The sequence below is a fragment of the Alexandromys fortis genome, unplaced genomic scaffold, assembly GCF_014885135.2.
Source record: "Alexandromys fortis isolate MF-2015 unplaced genomic scaffold, M_Fortis_MF-2015_v1.1 scaffold_13, whole genome shotgun sequence".
In the NCBI taxonomy this organism is placed as follows: Eukaryota; Metazoa; Chordata; class Mammalia; order Rodentia; family Cricetidae; genus Alexandromys; species Alexandromys fortis.
Window position 1 is genome coordinate 5,944,215 of NW_026067908.1, and position 27,383 is coordinate 5,971,597.

The following is a 27,383-nucleotide window of genomic DNA, read 5'->3' on the forward strand; positions in this document are numbered from 1 at the left end:
ATGCCCACCCACATAAAGTGGTTCAAAGGGGCGCCCTTCGGGGTGCAGAGCCACAGGTGGGGCCCAACTGCTTCCTGGTCTGGCACCCAGAATCCAAGGGAGTTCTTGTGGGCCCCACCAGCTCCTCCGCCATGGGAGAGAGAGGCCAATGCTGAGGCCTGGGGCGGGGGGGGGGGGGGGGGGGGGGGCCCCCTCCTCCTCCTCCTCCTCCTCCTCCTCCTCCTTTCTCTTCCTTCTCCTACTCTCCCCTGCTCCTCGTTCTCACTGTGTACAGAGATCTGCCTGCCCTTTCCCTCTAAGTGCTAGGATTAAAAGCGCACACAACCACGCCTGGCCTCTAAACTTTTTTGTTTGTTTGTTTGTTTCACTTCTGTGATAAGTTCTTGCAAACTATTTCTAGAACATCTATGTGGCGTATTCAAAGATGCCACATGTCCTGTCCATGAAACAGCTGAAAAGTTCTGAGTGGGTTTGCAGCCCAGGTCTCATTTCTCCTTCCTTCCTTCCTTCCTTCCTTCCTTCCTTCCTTCCTTCCTTCCTTCCTTCCTTCCTCTTTCTTTCTTTTTTTTTGTGTTGTTGTTGGTGGTTTTTTTTTTGTTTGTTTGTGTTTGAGACCCAGTCTCTCTACATAACCCTGTCTTGAAACTCATTATGTAGACCAGGCTGACCTCAAATTCTCAGCAATCCACTTGTCTCTGCCTCCCACGTGCTGGGATTAAAGGTATGTACCACTGTGCCCAGCTATTATATTTCTTTTTTAAAAAAAAAATTTTTATGGTTTATTTAACTTTATTTTATGTGCATTGGTGTGAAGGTGTCAGATCCCCTGCAACTGGATCTTCAGACAGTTGTGAGCTGCCATGTGGGTGCTGGGAATTGAACCCCGGTCCTCTGGAAGAGCAGTCAGTGCTCTTAACCACCGAGCCATCTCTCCAGCCCCGCTATCATATTTCTTTATATTATATTTGATACAGTTGCACATAAATAGCCTATGTGCCACACATGGTTCTAGGATCTGAGGTCGCGAGCTGGTATGGATAATCATCCTATATATATATTATTAGAAGTATATTAAAATGATACAAAGTATACATTATGCAGTGTAACTATCCATCTGGAGGCGGGGAGGATAACAGGACTTTAGAGAGAAATGAAGCTGTGAGGAGAAGCAGAGCAGAGGCTGTGATGGTGATGGCCAGCGGTAGGAATCTCTGGGATGCTCAGTGGAGCAGATCCAAAGTCATGTCTCCTGGGAAACCAACTCCCTTGTCCCCAGGGCTGCTCCAGCCAGGCAGGGACACCAGACGCGGAGCTCTCACTTGGCTGTATAACTCCCTAGGTTTGATGTGTCTGCTGTTTATCCCAACCAGAAGAAGTTAAGCACCTTCACAGAGGCCCCGTACTCCAGGCATCATTCTGTGGAACAGGTGAGCCTGCCTCCTCGCGTGGGGTCTGTATCCTCCTCCACCCACCTGTGAATGCTCCAACCCAAGACTGGGGCGGGAAAAGAGGTGTCAGGGGCCTCAGGCTTCCTTCTGCAGCCTCAGCACCAGCCTGGCTCTGTACTCTATGTCCCAGAAGTGGCCAGTGACAGGGCCATCAGGACTGACTTGAGTGCAGAGCCCTGGGTATTAGGCTGGGGGGGGGGGGCGGGCTGTGTGGTTCCATTTCCAGGTCAAAGGTGACTTGGGGGAGGACTTGCTGGGGGCTGGGAGGGGCTAGATGGTTAAGACTGATCCAGTCAGCGCTGAGCCTGCTCTAATTTAGTCCCATATAGGACCTGGGACCTATAACTCCAAGGATACCTGCTTCAGCAAGAAGTTTCTGGAACAGAAGTTGGGCTCAGGCTGGGCTCGGGCCCAGGAAGCCACTCGACTAACCCAGCTACCCCACTTCCAGTACCAAAGTATCATGAAGGAAAGACAGCAACAGGTGAGGCTTAGAGCATGGCCCTCCCCACCTCCAGGAACCAGGCTTCCTGTCCATATGGCTATTCCTTCAGAGTCCCGGTGGACACAGTTTCCTCTTGGAGAGCTCCACCATCCCTGGGGCTCCTTCCTGGCTGGACCTTCCTTGGTTCCTTTTTTCATCGTGCGGTCTCTTCTGTTGGGGCAGGTGCACAAGCTGGGACCTGGCTCTTACAACTTCAAAGACTTCTTAACCCAAATGCAGCAGAAACCACAGAGCAAGCGGGGGCTGCTCAGCTCTGGGGAGATGCGCTTCCGAGGACTCATCGGGGTAGGTGCTCCTGTCTCCTCCAGCCCCCGTCCCTTGCGGGAAGGGTTTTGCAGCTTGGATAGATTGAGAAGCCCCCTTCTTTGGGCTGGTCTCCTCCCTAGGCTTGGTCAGGCTCTCCTCTGCCTCACTGGCCCTTCTGCGCTCTCCTGCGTCTCAGCCTTGAGCCCAGTGGCTGTGAGATCTTCCAGAAGGGACAAACGTGGTTCACCTCCAGGTCTCAGAAGAAACCTAGAATATATCAGAAGCTCAAAAAATGTATCCAGTCCACCAGCCAACCAGGAAATGATGACTAAGCAACAACAGAATGCCAGTACTGAACTAGGCCTTGAGAGATCTGACAGAGATAAATAGGGTAGACGCCCAGGGACACAAACCCCAGTATGAAGAAGGACATACATAGCTGGCCAGAGTTTTAAGGGGGAAATGACACAAGGAAGGAGCGCTGTGGAGTGATTCACAGACAGCAGTTTGGGACCCACAGGTCATAAGCAAAGGGGACTCAAGATACCTGATTCTTGCCTAAAACATTCCTGGGGATGGGAACAGTATAGGCTAGGGACCCGAGATGGGGATACACTTGGCTAGTTCAAACAATAGCCAGGCTGCAGAGCGTGATGAGGAGGGAGATGAGAGGGTTCGGAGTGAAGTCTGTGAGGAGGGCCTTGCAGCCCAGGGAAGACCTTCAAGTGTCCTGCTAGGGGCTTTGAGAGGACACTGAGGTCTGGGGAGGCCAAGGACTTGACTGACCGCTGAAGAAGCTCCTTGAGGGAGGGCCCAGGGCTTCTTCTGTTCAATCTGACTTTTAGAGACAAGCTTCCTGCGTGTTGATTGCGGGGGGGGGGGGGGGGGGGGGGGGGGGGACAGGGGGGGCGATACTGACTTGCTTTTTTTTTTTTCTGGCTGCTGTTAAGGCTTTGGAGCAAGTCAGCACAGTTAGGGGTCCAGTCTCCTAACAATGGGGTTTTCTCCAGAACACGCCACCTACACTCTGAGCCACGGGAGGAAGCAAGACCCATCTGATTCTTCTGGAGACAGACAGATCCGATCCTCCTGGTGGCTTGATTTTGCATGCACAGGTCCCACCTCCTCTGCTAGGTCTGGCTCCCCTAGGGTTTGGTTGCTGAGCCCAGAGGAGAGGTGGGTTGCATCATCTGCGTAGCAGCAGTGCCCCCATGTGGCTGAAAGATGCATATCACCCAAGACAAGCTCCATCTCCCTGCACCACAAATTAACTCTGCTCATTGCACTTCTAAAACTATCTAGAAGCTAATCCAGGCCTCTGATACTAGCCACAGTCACCTCACCCTGACTTGTGTGATGGGACCTACTAGGTTCCAGGCCCTGGGCAGAGGTCTTTGCAGACATTCAACTCTGTCATCATTCCCTGCAGGGAAGTATTACCATCTCTACGTTAATCCCACAGACCATGCGGCTCAGAGGCCCAAGCTCCCCCAGCTAGGCAGAACCTAGGGTCCCCCAACCCAGAACTCGGGGTGCTCACCCATCCCAGCCTGTTCACAGCACAGTGAGGAAGCTGGTCACAGAGCTGTAGGTGTGGTCGACAGAATAGCAGCCTGTGTGTGTGCTGGGTAGGAGAGTGTGGATCCCAGGAGAGATGGTGCCTGGGGATCCTTGCAGGGTTGGCATGATTGCACCACTGGAGGGTAGGAAGGGGGATTCTGAAGGATGAAAACATTGTAAGCAAACAGAGCAGGGAGACCAGGTGCAATTCAGCAAGGCAGCAATGTAGCCGGCCTCGAGCTAAAGGTATGAGCCATGGGGGGACACTCACAGGTGATGCCATGAGGCGGGGTGGGTAACACAGGCACAAACTGAAAACCTTGGTTCCTCTTGAGATTCGAAACCCCAGGCATCTCTTCCTCAGGTGAACCAACACGAAGAGTGGGACCGACAATTTTGCGTTTCTGTCTCCTGCCCTGCAGAACTATTATCCAGGCCCTGGAAATTATGGGAAGAAAGGTAACCCATACACACGGCTGGAGGAGAATGCCTGGAACCGCTCACATTCCGAGGGCCTTATGTGTAGGATGTCCAACAAGCCGCCATCCTTGTCTCACCAGGTAACTCCCCACCAGGCATAGGGAGGCTGAAATTCCACCTTGGCCACTCCCCTGTAAGCACCTCCACCACTTTTGTCTCTAGGGCAGTGGCCTGGGACCTGGTACCTACACCATCAAAAGTGGCATCGAGAGCTTCGTGAACCGATCCACTGGTACTCGTGGCCCCTACGACATTTTCTCTGGTGAACGAAGCAAGCCTATGCCCTACGGACATTATGCCATGCAGGTATGTGCCTGGGTGGGTGGCTCTGAGCTCCACCCCCCCCCGGCAGGCAGGCTTCATGGATTAACCACAGGAACAAAAGTCCTGTGTGCCACATGTTGCTGGGAGGAGGGGTCTCCCCTCGCTGACTGTGTGCCTCTGCCAGGGTGGGATATAGTTAGTTCCCTGTGTCAGAGCAGGAACCAGAGCACGGTTTTGCACATCAGATCCTATGGTTCGTTCTCTCCTCAATACCAACATGAACTGCACATATACAGATGGTCCAGCATGCAGGGCTGGTCTGTCAGCTGCCAGACCTGCCGGCACCCCAAGGGTACAGTGTCTGTTTGTAAACATAACCTGGTTGAGTTAGTGGCAGTGCTCTGGGTAATAGAGTTCCAGAGTGGAAGGGGAGAGGTGACTGAGGTAGCTTTTTGCTTGCCACACCCCTTTCCAATCCCCGTCAAAATCTTGCTACAGGATTTCATAGTTTGCCGTGTTTTGCTGTCTTTGGGCTTACAGCTAGAGGGATCAAGTATGTGTCCAGACCTGTTTGTCCTGTCCCCACCTTGGAGTCGCTGCCTGAGCAGGGTTAGTCCAGTTGGCAGTCTAGATGCAGGGAAATAGCCTGTGTGGAACTTCCAGTCGAGGGGAAAGAAAGGTGCAACCAGCCAGGAGCAGAATAAAAACTGCAGCTAACGGGAGACCACTGTGGAGGCAGACGGTGTTAGCAGTGCTTGGGAAGGAGGTGGGTGAAGCGGGAATACCTGTGAGCCACGTGGTAAGCAGTCACTGTCCTGTGTCCCATGACATGGCTGAGCTTAGGGCCTCCCAGATCTACCTGCCACTAAGGCCACGTGCCCAGCACAGTAGGGCCTTGGGAACGACCTCCCCCAACCCATCCATCTTCCCCATCCCCGTTGCTACTATAGCCGAGGCTGAACTTCTTTGTTACAGATTTTATGTTTTAGGGCAATTTTAGGTTCACAGCAAAATGGAGAGGCAAATACGGAGTTTCTGCATCCTCTCTGCCTCCGGCACCACATACAAACCCCATAAATCTTTTAAAACGTGCATTCATCTATTTATTTGGGTGTGCGGGGTTGGTTCATGGCATGCTTGTGAAACTTGCAGGAGTCAGCACTCTCCTTCCACCAGGTGGGTCCCAGGGATCGAACTCAGGAGCTCAGGCTTCACCTTCACTGTGGGCTCTGTCCCCATCCCTCCCCCACCATCAGAGTCCCACACCAGAGTAGTGCATGTGTTACTCCTAGAACCTCGGGCACAAGCCATTGTTACCACGGTGGGATTCTCTTCACAGCAGCCCTTCTGTGGGCTGGTCTTGCCTTTTGTTTAAATTTTCATTTTTATCTCCTTCCTTCCTTCCTTCCTTCCTTCCTTCCTTCCTTCCTTCCTCTCTCTCTCTCTTTCTTTTTTCTTTTATTTCCTTCCTTCTTCCCTCCCTCCCTCCCTCCCTCCCTCCCTCCCTCCCTTCCTTCCTTCCAACTGGGCATAATCTCATATGCCTTTAATCGCAGCATTCTGGAGGCAGAGGCAGGATCTCTGTGAGTTGGAGACTAGCATGGTCTGTACAGAAAGTTCCAGGCTAGCCAAGGGTACATAGTAAAATCCTATCTCAAAACTAAAACAAAATAAATACCCAAAACACTCTATCTATCATCTATCTATCTATCTATCTATCTATCTATCTATCTATCTATCTATCTATCTATCTATCTATGTGTACACCCTGGCACGTGTGTGGAAGTCAGAAAGCAACTCTATTGAAGCAAATGCCTTTCCTCACTGAACTATCCTGCCAGCCCATTCTGACTTTTGTGATTGGGCACAGTAGCTTCACTAGCTGAAAAAAAAAACTTTGCTCATACTTGGTTTTAAATATTTGAAACATCATTCCTGACTAGCACAGTGAATGCTCAGCAAGTGAGAGAAAGAAAAGAAGGCATGGGTAAAGGCCAGCTGGGTAGCAGTGTGGACCATGGTGGCTGGGTTCTGATTCAGGCCGTCGGGCCTGCTGCCTGCAGAGTCTGGTCCCTCAGCACCACTAGCTTTTCTGTGAGGGCTAGCGAGCCTGTGACCTACCTGGGACAGTGTTTCTTTTCTCTTCAATTCCTCAGAGAAAGAAGTCCAGGGAGTTGACAAATTTCAAGAGCTTCGTGGAGGAACTCAACTCACGTCACAACAAGAAGCGTGGTGTTTTTTCGAAACTTCCCCGAGAACCGAAACACCCTACAGAGAGAATTTTTTGGACTACCCTTAGTCAGTACCCCAGAAATATGGTCAGTGTACCCCACGGTCTGTTTTCTCTCTTGGAAGGCCAGGGAGGTTGTGGGAGGTGGGGGTGCAGTGTCTGGTTGCCAGTCTGGCCTTGCATTGGCTAGCCCCTTTCTCAGCCTCCATTCTACACCAGGCCTGTGGGTGTGACCAGTACTTGCAGCTGTGATTAGGATTACCAGTGTGGCTCCCTGTAGCTGAGCCAGGCCACCAGGAAGTCCTGGCTAGGGATGCCTTCCCATCTGCCCTTCCTCTCCTGGCCTTAAAGAGCTGGGGAATGGGCAGAGACTGGGCAGGACGGAGTGAGATAGGGTCCATCCTCAGATTTACCTACCTGCTCTTCCCAGGGCGGGGCCAGGCTCTGCCTCCTCAAGGCGGTCCTTTCTGGAGGACAGTGGCCAGTTCTCTGAATGGGCCCTGGCAGGGTCTGCCCCAAGGGAAGGAATGAAATAGGAGGAAAAGGGCTGGATGCTCTGACTACCTGCTAAACCACTGTCCATCCCTCTCCCATGGGAGGCTAGGAGGGACGCCACTTGTATTAGACAAGTGGAAACTGGGGTGCAGGACTTGAAAAGGGTTCCCCTGTAGGGGCCAGGAGACCCCATATAGGACTCAGTTCTCTGACTCCAGGACCAGTGTGCCTCAGTCCCAGGCTGCTGTTCAGAGCACTTCTCTGGTCATCTCAAGGGCTCCTGGGAACCTGTAAAGGGGCGTCTGGGTGGGGGTGGGTAGATGGGGGTGCTGGACAGATGAGGTCACCTGCCATGAATCCTTAGTTGTCCTACCCAGGCTGAGCTTTCTAGGGCTTCTTCACTGGATCCCCCTTTACCCCTAGGATATAGCTGGCCCTGGTTCTTATCTTCCTCATGAGACGGAACAGAAACATGTCAACCGGCCGCCATTCCTCCTGGCCTCCAAGCGGTCAGGCAATAAGGCCCACCAGATGATTTTGGGGAGCTGGGTGAGTGGGTCTAGGTTGGGGGGGGGCATGCTGGTGGACAGGGAAGTTTTCCGGCTTCTTCAGATAGCCCAAGTCCTTTGTGCCCCTGACACAGATGCTCCCTGGGCCCAGGTCTTTCTCTTTCACCAACTCTGTTTGTCTTTTTTTTCTAGGTGCTTGCTTTCTAGGGTCTCCAACATGAGCAGGCATGGGGGACTTGATAAGGGTTAGGTCAATGGGTTCTGTGCTAGGGCTTCTGATTCAGCATGCCTTGGGGAGGAGGGCTGGAAACGACCTTTCCAACAGGTTTCCGGGGTGCACTAGTTTTCTTTCCCATTGCCCGACAAAGGCAGTTTTATGGGAGAAAGGCTTATTTGGCTTACAGTTCCAGGTTACGGTCCATCACTGCAGGGGAGCCAGGGAGGAACTAGTCACACTGTGGCCATAGTCAAGAGCAGAGAGCAATGGGTTAACGCACGCATGCTTCCTTGTGTCCAGCCCCGTCTCTACGCTTACACAGTTCACAACCCAAACACGGAATGGTGCCACCCACACAATGGGTGAGCCTCAATGAATGGAATCAAAACAAGCCCCACAGACATGCCTACATGCCAACCTCATCTAGACAACTCCTTATTGAGATTCTCTTCTTGTGTGATTCTTGGGACAATTAAAACTGATTATCACACAGAGGCCACACTTTGAGAACCAAAGCATTAAGAGGCCCCCACCTACTGGACAGCTCTTCCATCCTCTTCCCTTCCCTGGGCAATGCTTCCCCTGTCTCTGTGCTAGTCCGTGGGGCTTCAAGGGCAGCTGGTGGAGATGTTAGCTCATTTCTTATACCTGAGTGAACAACTTCTTTTCTGTCCTCTTCCCTCCCTGGCTCTTTTTGCTGTCCCCAGGTGTGTGATGATGCCCTTAGTTTGGTAGTGCTCTCCTAGAACAGGTTTGTTCTAGCGCTTGTGAATACTTAAGCCCCCATGCAGCTTTTTAGTGCACGTTTATCAATCACATTGATCCAATACACGTGCACAAATCCTAAGTGAACAATTCCATGAGTCACAAAATCGTCTTAGCCCCCCTGCCACACACGGATCTTGCTTCCTGCCTCCAGCAGCACAGGGAAGCTTTGTCCAGATCTGAACTTGATGTTTTTAAGATCTTTCCTGGTCTGGGACAGTCACTGTTTGCCATGGTGAAAATAATCCCTGAGAAGAGTCAACTGAGGGAGGACCAGTTTAGTTTGTTTTTTGGTGTCAGAGGTTTCAATCCACCACGATTGGTTCCATTCCTTTTAGGCCAGGGTAAGACAGAAACGCTATGTGAGCAACTTCCTCCAACTAGGCCTCAGCTTCCGGTGGCCATCATAATCCATTCACCACTAAACTGCACCACCAGCTGGGGACCAAGACCTTTGGGGGCCCCTTCATATCCAAGCCATATTCAAACCAAACTTCATATCCATGACACAGTCTCTCTGAGACACATCTTGCTTATAATTTACCTGCCTTTGCCTTTTAATCCCGTTTCCTATCTCAGCACCCCAACGCCAACCCGTTCTAGACAATTCCTCGCTGAGATTCTCTTCCTCGTGATTCTAGGTTGTAGACAGTTAAAACTGACTTTAGTTATCATTAACATCTGAGCTCTCAGAATCCCAAGTCACAAGTTTAGACTGGAGCCAGACGGCCATGCTGTTGTCACAGGGCCGGTGCCTGAGGTTCATTTCTGTTGCTGTGATAAAAAAAAATCCTGGATACAGAGCAACTTAGAGAAAAAGCGACTTTATTTCAGCTCACAGTTCCAGACTGTAGTCTGCCATGGCAGAGCAGCCAAGATGGAAGGAGCTTAAAACAGCGTGTCCATCACACCTGTGGACAAGAACTGAGAGAAATGCACACATGTGTGTTGTCCAGTTTATTTTCTCTGCTCTTGTACGGTCCAGGACCCAAACCCAGAATGGTATTGGCAGGTTGGATCTCCCCCACATTAATTAATGAAACCAAGACCATCCCCCATGCGCACGCCCAGAGGCCGACCTGATCTAGACAATCTGTTGTTGTCTAGGTGACTCTAGTTTGTATCAAGTGACAGTTGAAAATAACTCAAAGCCAGCCATGCAAAGTGCAGGCCAGTTCCCAAGGTAGATCGGGAAGTCCTCTCTGGACACTCCTGCTTGAGAATGGCCTGTCCGAATAACCACCCTGAGGCTTAATATTAATTACAAACTGTTTAGCCTATTAGCTCAGGCTTATTAACTAGCTCTTACAACTTAAATTAACCCATTTCTATTATTCTATATTTTACCACGAGGCTCATGGCTTGTTACCACACATCCTGCTTATCCATCAGCTGCTGGTGTCTCCTAGACTCTGCCTTTTTCCCCATATTTATCTTTACTTAGATTTCCTGCCTGGCTCTCTTCTGACTGGCTATTGACCAAATCAGATTCTTTATTAACCAATGGTAATAAAATGTATTCACAGCATACAGAAGGGCATCCCAAGTCAAGCCTGGACTCTGATCTTATTGCCTCCTGTGCTTCTCTGTCATGACCTTACTATGTCATCTTGAAGAGTTATGTCTTGTCTCTGAGCCTCTCTTATGGCAGACACAGGGGCAGGCTGGCCTAGGTGTCATTTGAAGGAGAACAAACCAGGGGGCCTAGTGACTGGAGCTGTACCCTCACTGCTCTGGATGCCAGGAGACTAGAGCCCATGCTCCCCATGAAACTGATGCTGGAGAATCCTTCCTGGCCTCTATGCAGCTTTTGGCTCTCCTAGCTCATGACTGGACCACTCTGATCATACGCTGATACCTCTGTGTATGACTCCCATCAAGCGTCTTCTCTTACAAGCACACCCATCATACTAGACCAGGGTCCCACCTGCAGCAGCATGGCCTCCTCTCAGCCCCTTATATATCTGCAACAGTCCAATTCTCCAATAAGGTCACAGTGTGAGACACTAAGATTACGGCTTCAGCGCATTTTTTTTTTTTTGGTGGAGGGGCGCAATTTGATTCCTAACAGTTGGGGGGTGTCTGGGGCCTGAAGGGAGGAGAAAAGGCCTGAGGGTAAGTTTCCAAGCCATGCTCACTAAATTCCTGTTGTACTCTCCCTGGCATAGAACCCAGTTGGGGTAGGCCGCTACCTCAACACCACACTGTTGGAGACCAAAGACACAAGGCAGCGATACCGCTCTCTGTTCCTGAGTGGACCCAAGCGCTACCCGCTAGACCCAACCCGAGACAGACTCTTGCAGTGAGTATAGCCGGGGCTCTTAGAGGAGGCTGAGGGGAGGTAATATGCCCCTTGGTGGTCTAGAGGAGGAGCGTGCTTGGTCCCCATGCCAACCACACAACAGAGACCCTTCAGTTTAGATCTCGGTTTAGCATGTACTGGCTATGTGAGGTGGGTTGAGTTTTGTGTCCTTCAGCTACTGAGTAAGCCAATGGCCGAGAAGAGGCAAATGGGGTGATTGGTCTCAGGTGAGAGAAAAAAGGCTACTTCTTCAATCCTCCACCACCTAGGTTTAGCCCTAGGTGCTTGCCTCGCGCAGAACCCCAGGCTCTCGGTGTCCACTGAGGGTTGGTAAAAGTCATTTTAGGACACTGTGAAGTCAAGCATGAGAGGCCCATGAAGGCCCGTGGCAAACTATGAAGAGGCCACAGACATCAGCTGTTGCTGTTTTATTGATCTAAGAGGCCGTTGGCTAAAGCAGAAGCTTGACCCTTGCTATGCTTGAATCTGATGGACGTGCACTTTAAAATTGAGTATTTTCTTTGTGGGAAATTACGGAGTGGGCGTTGTGAGGACCCAGGGGTGGGGACCCGATGATTTGCTTTTTTTTGTTTGTTTCTTTTTCCATTTTTCATGTGTGTGTATGTGCATGCATGCATGCCTTTGCATATGTGTGGGTGCTCATGCATGTGTGGATGTGCAAGAATGCATGCCTTTGCATATGTGTGGGTGCTCATGCATGTGTGGATGTGCATGAATGCATGCCTTTGCATATGTGTGTGTGCTCATGCATGTGTGGATGTGCAAGAATGCATGCCTTTGCATATGTGTGGGTGCTCATGCATGTGTGGATGTGCAAGAATGCATGCCTTTGCATATGTGTGTGTGCTCATGCATGTGTGGATGTGCAAGAATGCATGCCTTTGCATATGTGTGGGTGCTCATGCATGTGTGGATGTGCAAGAATGCATGCCTTTGCATATGTGTGGGTGCTCATGCATGTGTGGATGTGCAAGAATGCATGCCTTTGCATATGTGTGGGTGCTCATGCATGTGTGGATGTGCAAGAATGCATGCCTTTGCATATGTGTGGGTGCTCATGCATGTGTGGATGTGCAAGAATGCATGCCTTTGCATATGTGTGGGTGCTCATGCATGTGTGGATGTGCAAGAATGCATGCCTTTGCATATGTGTGGGTGCTCATGCATGTGTGGATGTGCAAGAATGCATGCCTTTGCATATGTGTGGGTGCTCATGCATGTGTGGATGTGCAAGAATGCATGCCTTTGCATATGTGTGGGTGCTCATGCATGTGTGGATGTGCAAGAATGCATGCCTTTGCATATGTGTGTGTGCTCATGCATGTGTGGATGTGCAAGAATGCATGCCTTTGCATATGTGTGGGTGCTCATGCATGTGTGGATGTGCAAGAACGCATGCCTTTGCATATGTGTGTGTGCTCATGCATGTGTGGATGTGCAAGAATGCATGCCTTTGCATATGTGTGGGTGCTCATGCATGTAGGAGCCTGAGGTTGACATTGAGATTCATTCTTGAACACTCTTCTACCTTATTCGTTGAGCCACGGTCTCTCCATCAAATCCAGAGCTCACTGATACGTATATTCTTGCTGGTGAGCTTGCTCTGGGGATTCCCATGCTCCACTGCCCTAGGTGAGTGTTAGAGGCAGGCTGCTACACCCACCCAACATGGGATTCTGGGGATCCCAACTCTGGCCCTCATTATTTTCTGGCAAACAAACCCTTTAATTGCGGAATCATCTGTAGTTTTTAAATGTAATTTTCAGATGGTTTTATTTGTCTAAAAATAGTTTTGTGGCCCCGTCTTCCTTGGTTTCAGCCTTTGTTTGGGGGTTCTTGAGACAGGGCAGTGGGAAGTAAGAGTTTTAATAGATTTCAAGTGTGAAAATTCTGTTTACCCTCCCTGCCTTCATGGCTGATCCATAGTCTGACTGGAAATAACCAAACTGGGATCATTTTCCTTCAGGATTTGGAAGGCTTTGCTGACTCCCAGCTTGGTTCTGAAGCCTGACACCATTCTGTCTTGTGCATGTGACCTGCATGTTTCTTTCTGGAAACTTCCAGGGCCTTCTTTGCCCCCAGTGTTCTGTGTCTTCGTGGTGATGTGCTGTACTATAGTCTATGTTCAAACACTGTGCTGGGCACTTGGTGTGCTTCTGTCGTCTGGAAGCTCAGGTCCTTCTCTGGGGAAGTTTGATTTTAGAGTTTTGTCTGTCATGGTTTCTAATGTCCCCCTTTTCTTCTCTCTTTTAGATGTCAGATGTCTTTATTTGGCATTCTTTTTTTTTTTGCCATGTTTACGTGTGTTTAGTGTGTGTGTATTATGCATGCGAGTGTGTGTGGGCACATGTATATGTGCAGGTGTGCATACATGTGCACATGTGTGTTAAGACTGAAGCTGACATCAGTGTCGAGGCAGAGTCTCTCAGGGGAACCTAGAACTCCTTGATCAACTAGTCTAGCTAGCCAGGTTAGCTCAAGGACCCCTCTCCCACCTCCCCTTTCTGCCTACCAAGGGCTGTGATTACAGGAGACTGTTGTGTGACTGCGTGGCTTCTACACGCAGTCTGAGGATCCGAACTCCAGTCCCTTCCTAGTGTAAGGATGAACTTACACGTTGAGCAATCTTCCCAGCTTCTAGTTTCTTGTTTTCTTTTTATGTCTGCTTTTTCTGTCCTTTGTGGTAAAACTTCCTTGTCCTGGTTCTCTGGCCCCAGTTCTCATTGTATTTCTCACCCCCGAGAGCCCTTCCGTCTGAGCCCTTCCGGTTGGGCCCTTCCGTCTGAGCCCTTCCAGTTGGGCCCTTCCGGTTGAGCCCTTCCGGTTGGGCCCTTCCGGTTGAGCCCTTCCGTCTGAGCTCTTCCAGCTGAGTACCACTTGCTCTTTTTCTTTCAGTGTCAGTTCTGTGCTGTTGATGTAGGATGCTCTCTTATCTAAGGATGAGAGATTGCAGTTTTTCCTAAGCGTGTTGTCTCCAGCTCTTCTCGGCTCCTCCTTTTCTTCCCCTGTTCACTTTTTTTTTTTTTTTTTTTTTTTTTTGGATTTTTCGAGACAGGGTTTCTCCGTAGATTTTGGTTCCTGTCCCGGAACTAGCTCTTGTAGACCAGGCTGGCCTCGAACTCACAGCGATCCTCTTGCCTCTGCCTCCCGAGTGCTGGGATTAAAGGCGTGTGCCACCACCGTCCAGCTGATATAGATTACTTTTATAGCCAGAAACAAAAAACAAAAGCCTGCAAATAGAGTAAGACAAGAATTCTTGCTGAGCCGTAGTGGCACACATCTTTAGTCCCAGTACTCAGGAGACAGAGGCAGGCGAATCTTTGTGAGTTGAAAGCCAGCCTGGTCTACAAGAGCTAGTTCCAGGGCAGGCTCCAAGGCTACAGAGAAACCCTGTCTTGAAACACCCCTCCCCCCCAAAAAAAATAAATAATAATTCTTGAAATAAAGTGTTTGAACACAACTTAAGAGTTCTTTCTTCAGTGCCATTTCCGGCCAGAACTCACTTCATTTTCTCCCAGTCCTCAGCTTTCCAGTCTGTAAGGAGAATAATTTATACCCTACAGGGAGGGGCATAATGTAAAGCTTGTGGATGATACTTAGAGGGTCTCTGTAGGTGTCAGATTTGCGTTGGGGCTTCTGTGGCATTGTTTAGGAAGGCCTCACTCCACCAGGACCCCAGGACTGGAGGACTGTGCCCCTCAAGTGGGGAGGGCAGCAGGTGTGAGAGATTCCAAATTCGTGCTTTTGTCAAGTGGTCACTCGTGAGGCCTGCTGTGTTCCATCCTGGGTGTTTCTGTTTTCAGGCGGGTGGAAATAGTCCCTCACCCGCTGCAAATGTCATTTTTTCCTTCCTCTTTTAGCCTCCATATTTTTGCGCTCTGAATGTTTCTGTTCATGGCAACAAGCCCTGATTTCATGGAAGCGCTGCCTTTTTCATCCTTGAGAAATAAGAAGATGCGTTTATTTGATACAGACTCCCTTTCTGCCCAGTCTCTTTTTGTTCTTTGTTTTGGCTTTGATATTCCATGTCAGTGAAGGGGAAGAGGTTAGAAAAAAATAGGCAATCCTTCCATTTCCATTTAATCCAAATTTTACAACGTGGTGCTCAGGGGGCTGCAGAGATGACTCAGCAGTTAAGAGCACTTGCTGCTCTTGCAGAGGACCTAGCTTTGGTTCCTAGCACCTACATAGTGGCTTATAACCATCTGTAGCTCCCGTTTAACGGGCTCTAACACCCTCTTTGGGAACTCTATAGGCACCAGGCACCCTACATGGTACACATGTATGTTGTCAAAATACTCATATATAAAATAAAAACATTTTTTTAAATAAAACAACAACAAAACCAACACGTGGCACATGGGTTGTGTATGGTGGTGCATACCTCTAATCCTAGCATTGAGGAGGTTGAGGCAGGAGGATCAAGAGTTAAGATCATCTTAGGCTATATAATGAGTTAATTACAACCTAATTATACATCAAGACCTGATGTGAGATGCCCTTCTGTATGGTGTGAATATGTTTTACTGGCTAATAAAGAAGCTTATTTGGTCACTAGCCAGGCAGAATAGAGCCAGGTGGGAAATCCAAGCAGAGACACAGGTGAAGACGAGGGGGTCCAGAGAGATGCCTGCGAGCCGTCAGAGCAACAAGGTGATGGACTAGAGAACAGGCGATGCCACGAAGCCACGTGGCAATATACACATGAATAGAAATGGGTTAATTTATATGTAGGAGCTAGCCAGTAAAAAGCCTGAGCCATCAGCCAAGCAATTATAATGAATAGTAAGCCTCAGAATGATTATTTTATAAGTGGCTATAGAGACTAGCGGGCGGGAGAGAAACTGATCCAGCAGGACCAGGCGAGACAGAGAAACCTTCCAGCTACAAAGACCCTATCACTGAATAAATTAATGAATTAATGAGTGGATGAGATGGGATAGGTAGGTAGGTGGGTAGATAGATGGATAGATAGACAGACGGATGGACAGATGGATGGATAGATGGACAGATGGGTGGACAGATAGATGGATAGGTGGACGGATGGATGGGTGGATGGATGGACGGACGGATGGATGGATGAACGGACAGACAGATAAGAGTACTAGGCTGGTGTCACTGTGAATAGAGGGCCTCAGTTTCCAAGAATAAATCTTCCATTTTCAGCAAGCTGAACACCAGCATTTATCTCGCTCTCTGCTTCCTGATTCACAGTGTGACCAGGCACCTCACACTCCCGCTACCACAGAAGAGCTGTGGCACCATCATCTTCTCATCATGATGGGCTATACCCACCAACTCCCTTCTTTCCTCAAGTCACTTTTGCCAGGTATTTTCTTATGGCAATGTGCTGTAAAGAAGCCGCTTGTTTGTCCCTGGTTGCTCAACCCCGAATAATCACACAGAAACTATATTATTTAAATCACTACTTGGCCCATTGGTTTCAGCTTCTTATTGGCTAACTCCTACATCTTAATTTAACCCATCTCCATTAATCTGTGTATTGCCACGTGTCTGTGGCTTACCAGGTAAAGTTCTAGCATCTGTGTAGGGTAGGGCTACATGGCTTCTCTCTGATTCCACCCTTCTTTCTCCCAGCACTCAGTTTAGTTTTCCCTGCTTACCTCTATTCCCTGTGTAGGCCTAAGACAGTTTCTTTATTAACCAATGGTATTCACAGCATACATAGGGGAATCCCACATCACCTCCCCATTTCAGTTTAAATAAAAAGGAAGGTTTTAACTTTAACATAGTAAAATTACATACAACAAAACAGGTATCAAGCAAGAATTACAGTTACAGTATTTATATTTATATTATCTTTTATCATAACTAAGGAAAACTATAACTATAAATTCTTCAACTCCACCAAAGACTCCAGAAGGATATAATATTACTAAGTAAACAGCAAGACCATTGTAAGCTACTTACAGAACTCTAGAATTGACAGAGACATCTCACTGCCTGGACAGTCACCCTAAGTTCTGTAACATTGAGGCATCCGTCTTTAGCCTACAGGCCTGTAATATCCAACACACTTTTCCATGAAGCAGGAAATTTCTTTTTTTTATTTTTTTTAATTTTTATTTATTTATTATGTATACAATATTCTGTCTGTCTGTATGCCTGCAGGCCAGAAGAGGGCACCAGACCCTATTACAGATGGTTGTGAACCACCACGTGGTTGCTGGGAATTGAACTCAGAACCTTTGGAAGAGCAGGCAATGCTCTTACCCTCTGAGCCATCTCTCCAGCCATGAAGCAGGAAATCTCAAAGACAGTTTCGCCTATATTGGCACATTTTCTGCGTCCTGCAGAATGTCTAGCAGACTCTTTCATGAAGCAGGAACCCCGAAGGATTGTCTCACCTTTATGCAAGTTCAGCAGTCATTTCTCTGTGGGTCCTGCATGTCCAGTTCATCAAGCAGTCCAGGCAAGAGCAGTTTCTTGTCCAAATGGCTAACAAATTTCATGAGGAGCCTCTTTGATGCCCATCTTCCTCTTGAAGTAATTGGTGCTGCCAGAAGCAGATGTGTCTCACAGTCATGAAAAATCCTAAGTTCTTAAAACATTTTAAATATCATTTGAAATATCTTTGAAAGGTTCAAAAAATACCTATCCATCTGAAATACATATCTGTCCATCTAGAAAATCTAACTAACATGACTACAAGCTTGACTATTATAGGTGACTCTATTAACCTATATTTCTTTATTATACATTACATTTTAAAATGAGCTGCACAATCACAATACCTTAATCAAGAGCAGAAATATATGTACACAGTATAACAAAATTGACCTTAAATTTGTATCAATAAACCAAGATCCATACCCATGCAAATCTCTATAACATATGTGTTTGTGTGTGGTATGTGTGTGTCCACACATCTGTGCAGGTGAACACAGAGACCAGAGCAGGATGCCAGGTCTCTTCCTCCTCTATTATTCTGCTATATTGCCTTGAGACAGGGTCCTTCACTGTGTTTGCGCTAGGCTGATGGCCCGGAAGCCCCAGAAGTCTTCCTCCTTTCTCTGCCCTCCACACTGCTGAAGTCACAGGCAGGAACAACCTTGCCTGGCCTTTTCCTATAAGTTCTAAAGGTCTAAACTTGTGTTCTCCTCCTGCTCACCCAGCAAGGGCTCCTCCCTGCTGCTGNATGTCTCTGCAGTCAAAAATTTCAAAGAAAACACAATAGTACACATAATCCAGACTCTCTGTGTATTTTCCATCTTTACGTGGCTTTTCTTCGTCTATTACTTTTTACTCCTTTAGTCTATGACTGTCTGTTTTTAAACCATTTATTCCTTTTTATAACTCTCTATTCTCTTTTTCTCTCTCCCAAGCCTACATACATTTTTTTAAACATACTGTGATCCATTTAGAGGTCTTTTATGTCTGAATCTGTCCTTATTGTGAATCTGTAAACCTTTTCTCACCAGGAGTGCTTCTCAAAGTGTTAAGTAAGCCCTTCTTATGAACTTAAGCGGCACTATCGCTAGGGGAAATACAGCACTGCCTGCCTGCCCCGCCCAGTTCAGCATGGCGGCGCAGAGGTCTATTTGGTGCAAGCCATGCTCACAGCCCCACTTTTAGGCACATACCCAGTCTATGTTGCCATTAAGCAAGTTGTAGCACTCTGCTCACAAACCCCACTTAAATGCTCCATAGCTGGGCCTCCAGAACCAGCAATGAGGAAAGTAACTATATAAAACATATACAATTAAAACTACAGTGTTAAACATTCTCCAAGGCACCTACCTGGCTGCCGAGAGTGGGGTAACAAACTGACACTATGCAGGCTTTCTCTGTATTCCTGTTTGAGTTCCACTTCAGTCCCATTTCTAGTGGTGCTTGATGCTGCCAACTCTTTAGTCTTTTTGAGTAGGAAATTTCTTAGCTTTTCCCTCCGCTGACTTGGGGCGTAGATTTTTGGATCTTCTCCATTACCGCTCTTCCACCCACCTTTCTACGGAGGAAATACTCTTTTGCATATTGATTCTTCCATCCGTTTGTTCGCGTGGGTCTATGCTTTAAGAGGTTTGTTTTATTTTTGGAGAAAAGTTTTATTATAGACTCACAGGTGGGAGTTTAAGTGGGAGAGAAAATGCCGTGTCATTTGAGTTAAGCTGGCATGCAGGTCAGCTGCATGGCTAGAAAGGAGGGAAGCCCAGTGTTACATGAAAAAGCATACTTCAGCTCTCTGGCCAGCATTAGCTGTAGGACTCTTATTTCTTTACTTTTAGTTTAGTGAATTTTTTATGAGAGAAAGAGGCTAATATATTGTCTCAGTTACTTCTCTACTGCCGTGACAAAATACCGGGACCAAGGCAATTTATAAAAGAAAGCATCTAATGTGGGGGCTCACAGTTCCAGAGCTCAGAGTCCATGACCATCATAGTGGGGAGCATGGTAGCCGGGAGGTAGGCATGACTCTGGAGCAGAAGTGGAGAGCTCCCATCTTATCTACAAGGATGAAGCAAAGAGCTGAGGATGGTGTGGGCTTTTGAAACCTCAAAGTCCACACCCAATATATACCTCCTCCAGCTAGGCCACACCTTTTAATCCTTCCCAAATAAAACCAGAAGCTTCTCAAGTATTCCTTTTGTGTGTTATCAAGATGCTGGCCCATTTCATTAATTTCGAGACAGGGTTTCTCTGTAGTTTTTGGTGCCTGTCCTGGAACTAGCTCTTGTAGACCAGGCTGGCCTCGAATTTACAGAGATCCGCCTGCCTCTGCCTCCCGAGTGCTGGGATTAAAGGTGTGTGTTACCATCACCCAGCAAGTCCCACATTATAGTGGGAATTATGCTTCAGATAGACAAATTTTACCTGTTATTTCAGACACTTAAGAAGCATTTATAATAACTGACTTGGAAAAATCTTAAAAAGGGGTAAAGCTAAAATGTCATTTGTAGAAAAAATTATGTCCATTTTACTAAACATAATAAAGCAATAACTTAATACCAAAAGGACAGTTCCCCAAACCAGAACGTGGAAGTTGGAAAGTACACTTCTTTTTAAATTACACTTTCCATAAAACTTTCTATAAAACTCAAGGCCAGCCTGGACTATGTAGGAAGTTTCAGGTCAGCCAGGGGCTGCATAGTTGGACCCTGTTTAAAAACAAATAAACAAACAAGCACACCCCTAAACAGCTCTTACGTTTAAGAGAATAAGCAAGTTTGAAGTTTTGAACTGTTTAGAAAATAATTCCAGTGAAAACTGTAGCTATAAACCTGTGAAAAACAGTCAGTCAAAGCACCTGGTCCAGGAAGATCCTCAGCTATGGCTGCTTCCAGTAAGCAGTGGGAGGGGTAGAGACTGGAGGGAGGGCTCTGCCGCTAAGAGCAGGTGAAGCTGCAGAGGACCCAGGTTTGGTTCCCAGCCCCCACATTGGGTGGCTTACAACTGTCTGCAACTCCAGGGGACCTGAGGCCCTCTTCTGGACACCTTGGGCATCTGCACCCACAGGTGCATACACTCTCACACAAACACACATTTACACTTGATTTAATCAACAAAATAAATCCCTAAAGAAAGCGTGTTGGGGGCTGGAGAGATGGCTCAGTGGTTAAGAGTGCTGCCTGCTCTTCTCAAGGTCCTGAGTTCAATTCCCAGCAACCACATGGTGGCTCACAGCCATCTGTAATGGGGTCTGGCGCCCTCTTCTGGCCTGCATACACAGACAGAATATTGTATACATGATAAATAAATAAATATTAAAAAAAAAGAAAGCGTGTTGAAGAGATGGTTTTAGTAGTTAGGAACTCTTGCTGCTCTTGCAGAGGATGGGGGTTTAGTCCCCAGCATCCATGTAGAGTGGCTCACAATCTTCTGTAACTCCAGCTCCAGGGGATCTGGCCTCAACATGCAGTCATATCCATGTACATGTACACACACGCACACACAGGCATGCACACACACACACATTTTTTTTTAATTTAAAAATCAACAGCAGGAATAAAGCAGTGGACGGGAAAGGGTTCTCACCTTCGTACCACCCTTCTATGTTGATGCCTGCCACGGTTCCAGGGTGGTGGCTGTGGGCCTATGTACTTGTGGCTGTGAAATGTGGAGGCCACAGATGCAGAGATTGCTGTCGAAATGGCTGGTCTGCATTTTCTCTTCTTTTAGCTCAAGTAAGCACGGTTTGACGAGGCGCACGAAGGGATCTGCCGTCAGGGAACAGAATGTGTGCCTTGTTCATTATTGTCTCTTCCTGGGCCACGGTGGGAGACGTGTCCTTTCCCAGGTGCTGTCTCTAGCCTGGGTGAGGGAGAGCCTGTGTGAGAGAGGAGCAGAATGTGGGAGGCCATTGTCTCTTTCTCGGTCACCTGCTTTTTCTTGGGCGGGAACCACTGGGCCTCAGGCTTCCAATCAGGCAACCTCTGACTTAAGTCCTGCCTGGGAAAGAGTGCTTTTCGTTCTACTGTGTGTAGAGTAAGTCCTTCATAAGTGTGTTACCTCCACAGCAGACTCCCTTCTGGCTACCTTTCTGGATCTTTTGACTAGGACATTTTGTTTTGGTTTGTTATAGGCCTCCAGACCTTAGTGTAACTGACTCCATGATGGAACCTTGAAACCCAACATGTAGGCAGCACCACCTGCAGAAACAATAGCAAAGACCAAGTCTACCAAAGTCCACAGTTCTGGGAAAGTTCCTAAATGTACTGGCCTTGCCTTTTGGTTTCTATAGTTCTGTTTCTGGGTAATGATGCTTACTAACTGAGGTGTGTCAGCCCAGGATGGGATTTCTGTGCTTCTCAGAGTTCACCCTGAGAAAGGTTCGGGACTGTACTTGGGTCCTGAGCACCCAGTCTGTGGTCAATGACTGGCTAATACAGGCTTTCTCTGGACTTGAACCTGTGTCTGAGTAGTCTTGTCTCTTCGGTACCCCACAACATTTCTGGTTTTGAGACAGAATCTTTCCATGTAGCCCTGACTGGCTTAGAACTAACTATGGTATGTAGACCAGGCTGACTTCAGACTCACAGATATTCACCCACATCTGCCTCAAGTGCTGGAATTAAAGACATGCGACACCACACCCAGCCCTTAACTAGAATTTTAAAGCTCTGGTATAATGGTGCACACCTTCAATCCCAGCACTGGGAAGGTGGGTCTCTAAATTTGAGGCCAGCCTGGTCTACATACCAAGCTACAGGCCATACAAGGCTGCATAGTAAGACACTGTCTCAAAAACAAACAAAAATAAAACAAAAAAGAAACTCTGGCCATGCGGAACAATGCCAGCCTGGCATCTCCCTTAATTGGCCTAATCCTAAAGCCATTGACTGTACGTGGCTGTTTAGTGCTTATCTGGGACACGCCTATGTATCAGCCATAACTCCGTGTAAATACAAAAGCTTCCCTGATTTTCTGGACAATGTCTCTTTATTCTCAGCCTCTTGTACATCCCAGGGTGGCGCATGCGTCCCCGTGGTACAGTGACTTCCTCACATGTCCACAGTGAGACTAAACAGAGCGTCTCTGTTCCTGGGCTCCAGCACCTCGCTGAAACCCAGAGGAGAAAACTCATGAACACTTGTTAAGTGATAAGCCAACACATTCATTAATGAAATGGGCCAGCGTCTTGATAACGCACAAAAGGAATACTTGAGAAGCTTCTGGTTTTATTTGGCAGAAATTTACATTTTTTTGCGTGACATTTTATTATGAAAAAATTGGACATGTAGGAAAGTTGAAAGGATTTTATACTGCACACCTTTACACCCACATCATTTAGATTTGCTACTATGGGCTAGTGAGGTGGCTCGTGGGGAACAAGCACTTGATGCCAATCCTGGTGACCTGAGTTGGATCCCTAGTGCTCATGTGGTGGAATTAGACAAGTGACTTCGGGAAGTTTGCCTTTGACATATGATGAATGTCATCACAGCATCCACATGCCTGTACTCTCCTTTACATACAAAATTATTATTGTACAAAATGATCACATTACTAATGTTTTCACGCTCAATGACGGATCTTCTATCATTCTATTAGACATCTTTAAATTGTGTGTGTATTTTATGTGGGTATGCGCACATGGGTGCAGTGCCTGGAGAGACCAGAAGAGGGCACTAGAGCTCCTGCAACTGGAGTTAACAGTGGTTATGAGCCACTGGATGTGAGTGCTGGGAGCTAACCTCAATTCCTCTGTAATAATGTACATGTTTTTAACCACTGAGTCTTCTCTTCAGTCCCTCTTAAAAATCTTTTATTTTTGATAAATTTAGAGGAAATGGCAGCATTAATACACTTCTGCCAAAACACTGAAAATGAGGTATTCTTTCAGAATTTTCAGAATGGCATTAGCTTAAAATGCCATTCTTTACCTAAAAATCTCAAATTGCTCATAGTAATAATAAATCATTACATTCTTGGAACATGTTTGCAGTATACACAGTGTTTTTAAATGTATATGTGTTTATATGGTTACTTTTCTCATTGCCATAAGAAAGTGCCTGACAGAAGTGACTTGAGAGAGGAAGGGTTTCTTGTGGCTTGGAGTTGGTGGGCATAGTCCCCTGTATGACAAGATGGTGCCACAGCTCTTCTGCGGCAGTGGGAGTGTGAGGTGCCTGGTCACACTGTGTCCCCAATCAGGAAGCAGAGAGAGATGAACGCTGATCCCCTCCCCCCCATGCTTACCTTCCTGCACTTCCTGGACATTTGCATATACTGTTTGGTGAGAGTGTTGGGTGTTTGTGTCAGAAAGTGGGGTTCTAGGAAACCCCTCCCTGCCCTTCAACCCTAATCTGAGCCCAGAGAGAATCCCTGGGAATGGTGTATGCTGCGTGTGAGTAACAGTGAGACCCAGGCACAAGAAACTCTTGGGCATGGAGCTAAGATACTTAGACTTCGTTCTGTGAAAAGTCACGCATTTTCATACAAGTCAGATTTATTTATTTACTTACTTATATTTTTTATTTACCTTTATTTATTTATTTTTTTGTATAAGATTTCACCATGTAGTCTAGGCTAACCCGAACTCACTATGTAGAGCTTCCCACCATAACAATAATGGACTATAAACCCCTGAAACCCTAAACCAGTCCCCAATGTTTTCCTTTATGAGAGTTGTGGTCATGGTGTCTCTTTACAGCAATAGAAACCCTAACTAAGACAACCATTCTCTAGCACCAAATTGAAAAAAATGTATTTGTGCCATCTGGAAGCTAAAGGACAACCGCAAACTGCTTATTTGGGGGATGGGATCTGTCATTGGCCTAGGCTGACTGGCTAGCAAGCCCCAGAGATTGCTTGTCTCCCTCTCCGCAGTGCTGAGGTTACAAGTGCCCATGCTACACTCCTCCCTTCTTACGTGGGTGCTGGCGGTCACACCCAAGTCATCACGGATGCAATGGCAGGCACTTTGCTCACTGAGCCGTCTCCCCAGCTCCTGGTTTCTGAGTTTGACAGATGCATAGAGCTGAGAAACCACAAGCCAGGAAGTTCCTCCATGCCGCCTGCATCAATGCGCTATGTGCATGCCAGTGACTACTAATACGCTTGCCGTTCCCAAACGGAACCGGCCATGCACGGACGCGTCTTGCCCTGTCATATTACATGGTGATCTTGAAGTTACCCATGTTGTAGAGGAAGCTTGTTCCTTTGATGCTGAAATGTATCCAGAGTGTGGATGTCTGCCTTTTGTTCACATCTCAACCTTTACGAAAGCTGCCTTAAGGAGCTTATACAGCTCTCTGGATAGCCAGGTTTTCACTGCTTTATAGTAACTAGCCCAGAATGGGATTTTCTAGGTCATTTGGTAAGCGCTCATACAGCGGTCTAAGAAAGCCTCTAAGTATTTCGGGGTGCTGTACTCTTTGTATTTCACCAGCAATGTGGGAGGATTTTCTTGCTTCACACTCGGGTTTCGATTTTGTATGATGGTGCTGGGGGTCGGCCCCCGTGACTTGTGAATGCCAGACAAGCTCCCCAGCCCTGAGCTACAGCCCAGCCCCACCACATCAGTGTTCATGTCGCATTTTGAATTTTTGTCATCCTAATTGTTTCACCATGGTTCGGATTCGCATCTCTCCATGACAGAATGTTGAATTTTTTTTTCACTTCGCTGAAGTATTTCCAAAGCTTTTCGTTTGTTTTAAAGAGCAGACTGCTTACATTTTTACAATGTCTGGAGAAGTCTCTGTCTTTATTTTTGATTTTTACCTACGTGTCTACGGGTGTGTGCATATTAGTGCAGGTGTGCACACGAAGGCAGGTGCCCCACATTTAGAGAATTCTCTAAATATTATTGGCATCAGTACTTTCTTAGACGTCACATTTACAAAGACGAGTAAATATTTTCTCCCAGGTGCTCAGAAGGGTTTTAATGGGAAGTAACACTTGTGTTTTAGGTGGGTAGATGGGGGGGGGCAGAGACAAAGATTCTGTCTCCAAGTCTAGATGAGAGGTGAGGCTATAGGCAGGGGTGCAGAGACGTTAGACACAGACCCACCGGGGGCAGGAGAGGCCCCTTACTCTGGTGAGCCTCCTCTCCCTCCTTCATCCTTTGACTAATATCTGTGGTATATCCACTCAGCTCCAGGTCATGATCGAGGGTAAGAAACAAAAGCATGTAACAACCACAGCCCTGTCTCCATGGAGACCTCGCCTGTTTAGTAGGGAAAACAGGCAGTCACTGAGAGTGTGACGCATGTCACAATGGCTGCTAGCTGCTATTGGTCACAGGTAGCTAGGCGTTCTTATAAGGAAACTGTTTCCAAGTTGCTTGCAGGGTAGAGATCTGGACCTGAGCAGGGGCAGGGTGTTCGACTCCTGGCTCAGTATCTAAATGGTGGAAGGAGCATGGGACTGAGATTGGAAGCTTGGGGATGCTGGGCCTGAGTCCTGGCCCTGATCCTGGCTTTACATGACCTCGTGCTAGCTTACCTACCTCTCTCTAGCCCTCAGTTTCCCTCTTAGGGCAGGGTTGTGTAATCTTCCAGGTGCTACGGTTTTGTTTGTTTGTTTGATTTTGAAAGGACTCACTCTGTAGCCCAGGCTGTCCTGAAACTCACTGTGTAGCCCAGGCTGACCTCAAAGTGATAGTAATCCCTTTACCTTAGCTTCCCAAGTACTGAGATTCCAGACATGAGCCACTATAGGTAAGTGGCCGATTTTCTCATCTTTTCTTTCATTTCTAGATAGGGTCTCACTGAGCTCAGGCTGGCCTCAAGATAACTGTGTAACTGAGGTTGGCCTTGATTTCCTGACCTTCCCACCTCTTCGTCCCAAGTATGGAGATAGCACGTGCCACCTCGTCCAGCTTACTGTTGTTTTTTTTTCTGTGCCTGTTTTGCATGTGTATAAAATGTGTGTGTGCTCGCATGCACATGTGTGTGTAGATGCCCATGCACATGTGCTTATATGTGTGTAGAGGTCTCATTGGGTGTTTTCCTCAGTCACTCTCTGCCAGTCTTCGTGTGTTTCCCCTTGGAGTTCATATAAGACATTCTAACTGATGAAATGTATAAGGGTAGAGATCCCTCCCTTACAAAGGGGTCCTTTCTGGAGGTCATGAATCCTGGCCTCTCAATCCGTGTAAGAGTCCCTGTGAAGCACAGCTGACTGTCTCCTGTAGGCCCCCTCCAGGGAAGGGAACTCATTGCCTTGCAAGGGATCGGGCCCATATTTCTCTCTCTCTTTTTACAGGGAACGGATCACACCTTTTACGAAGGGCAAGTGCCCTCCAACTGTGGATTACAATTCAGATCCTACTCCTTAAAGCCACAGAAGAAGGACAGCCTGATGTGACCAGAGGGCCCAAGGCCAGAAGAGAAATCTTGGGATGGGCGGATGGAAAACGAAGCAGGGGTCTTGAAGAGAGGGGAGAGACCAGGAGGGCCATCTTTGCCGCAGCCCTGTGGCCAAAAGTCACAATGTCAGCTGGGACAGCGGGGGAAGGGGGAGGGATAATCTTGTTACAAGAGATGCATTGTCCTAAGTATTCCTTCAGCTGGTGACATGAATTTGGGGGCCAGGCTGCAGGTGGGTGGAAAAGGGGAATGTGGGTGACTCCCTGGAAACCCTTCCACTGTAAATAGAGCGTGTACCAGGCTCACTGTCGTCCCAGAGGGGGAGGGACGGGAGCATTTGCTATGCAGCCCTCTAGGCCCCTGCAGGAACACCCCATCTTCATGGTAGGAATGCTTCTGGAAGCTCAGTAGGGCCTCATGCAAGAAGGAGGCTACTGACTTCCAGGCGGTGTCCAACAAGTGGGGGAGTCTCTGCTCCCAGAGTCAGCACTGTGGGCACACAGGTGGGTGTGGGGGTGAGTGACAACATCCTGAGTGGCTTCCCTCATTGCATCAGTGAGAGTGGGGTGGG

General features: G+C 47.8%; 1 protein-coding gene across 1 annotated transcript; it reads left to right on the plus strand.

Moving 5' to 3' along the window:
- Cimap2 (ciliary microtubule associated protein 2) lies at nucleotides 1-26,863 on the plus strand. The gene is made up of 10 exons (XM_050136441.1): nucleotides 1-56; nucleotides 1,340-1,427; nucleotides 1,768-1,932; nucleotides 2,116-2,238; nucleotides 4,182-4,319; nucleotides 4,402-4,545; nucleotides 6,660-6,821; nucleotides 7,652-7,777; nucleotides 10,888-11,021; nucleotides 26,709-26,863. The coding sequence occupies exons 1-10, from the start codon at nucleotides 1-3 to the stop codon at nucleotides 26,779-26,781; spliced, it is 1,209 nt and encodes a 402-aa protein (XP_049992398.1). The 3' UTR covers nucleotides 26,782-26,863.
- Nucleotides 26,864-27,383: the final 520 nt, after the last annotated feature.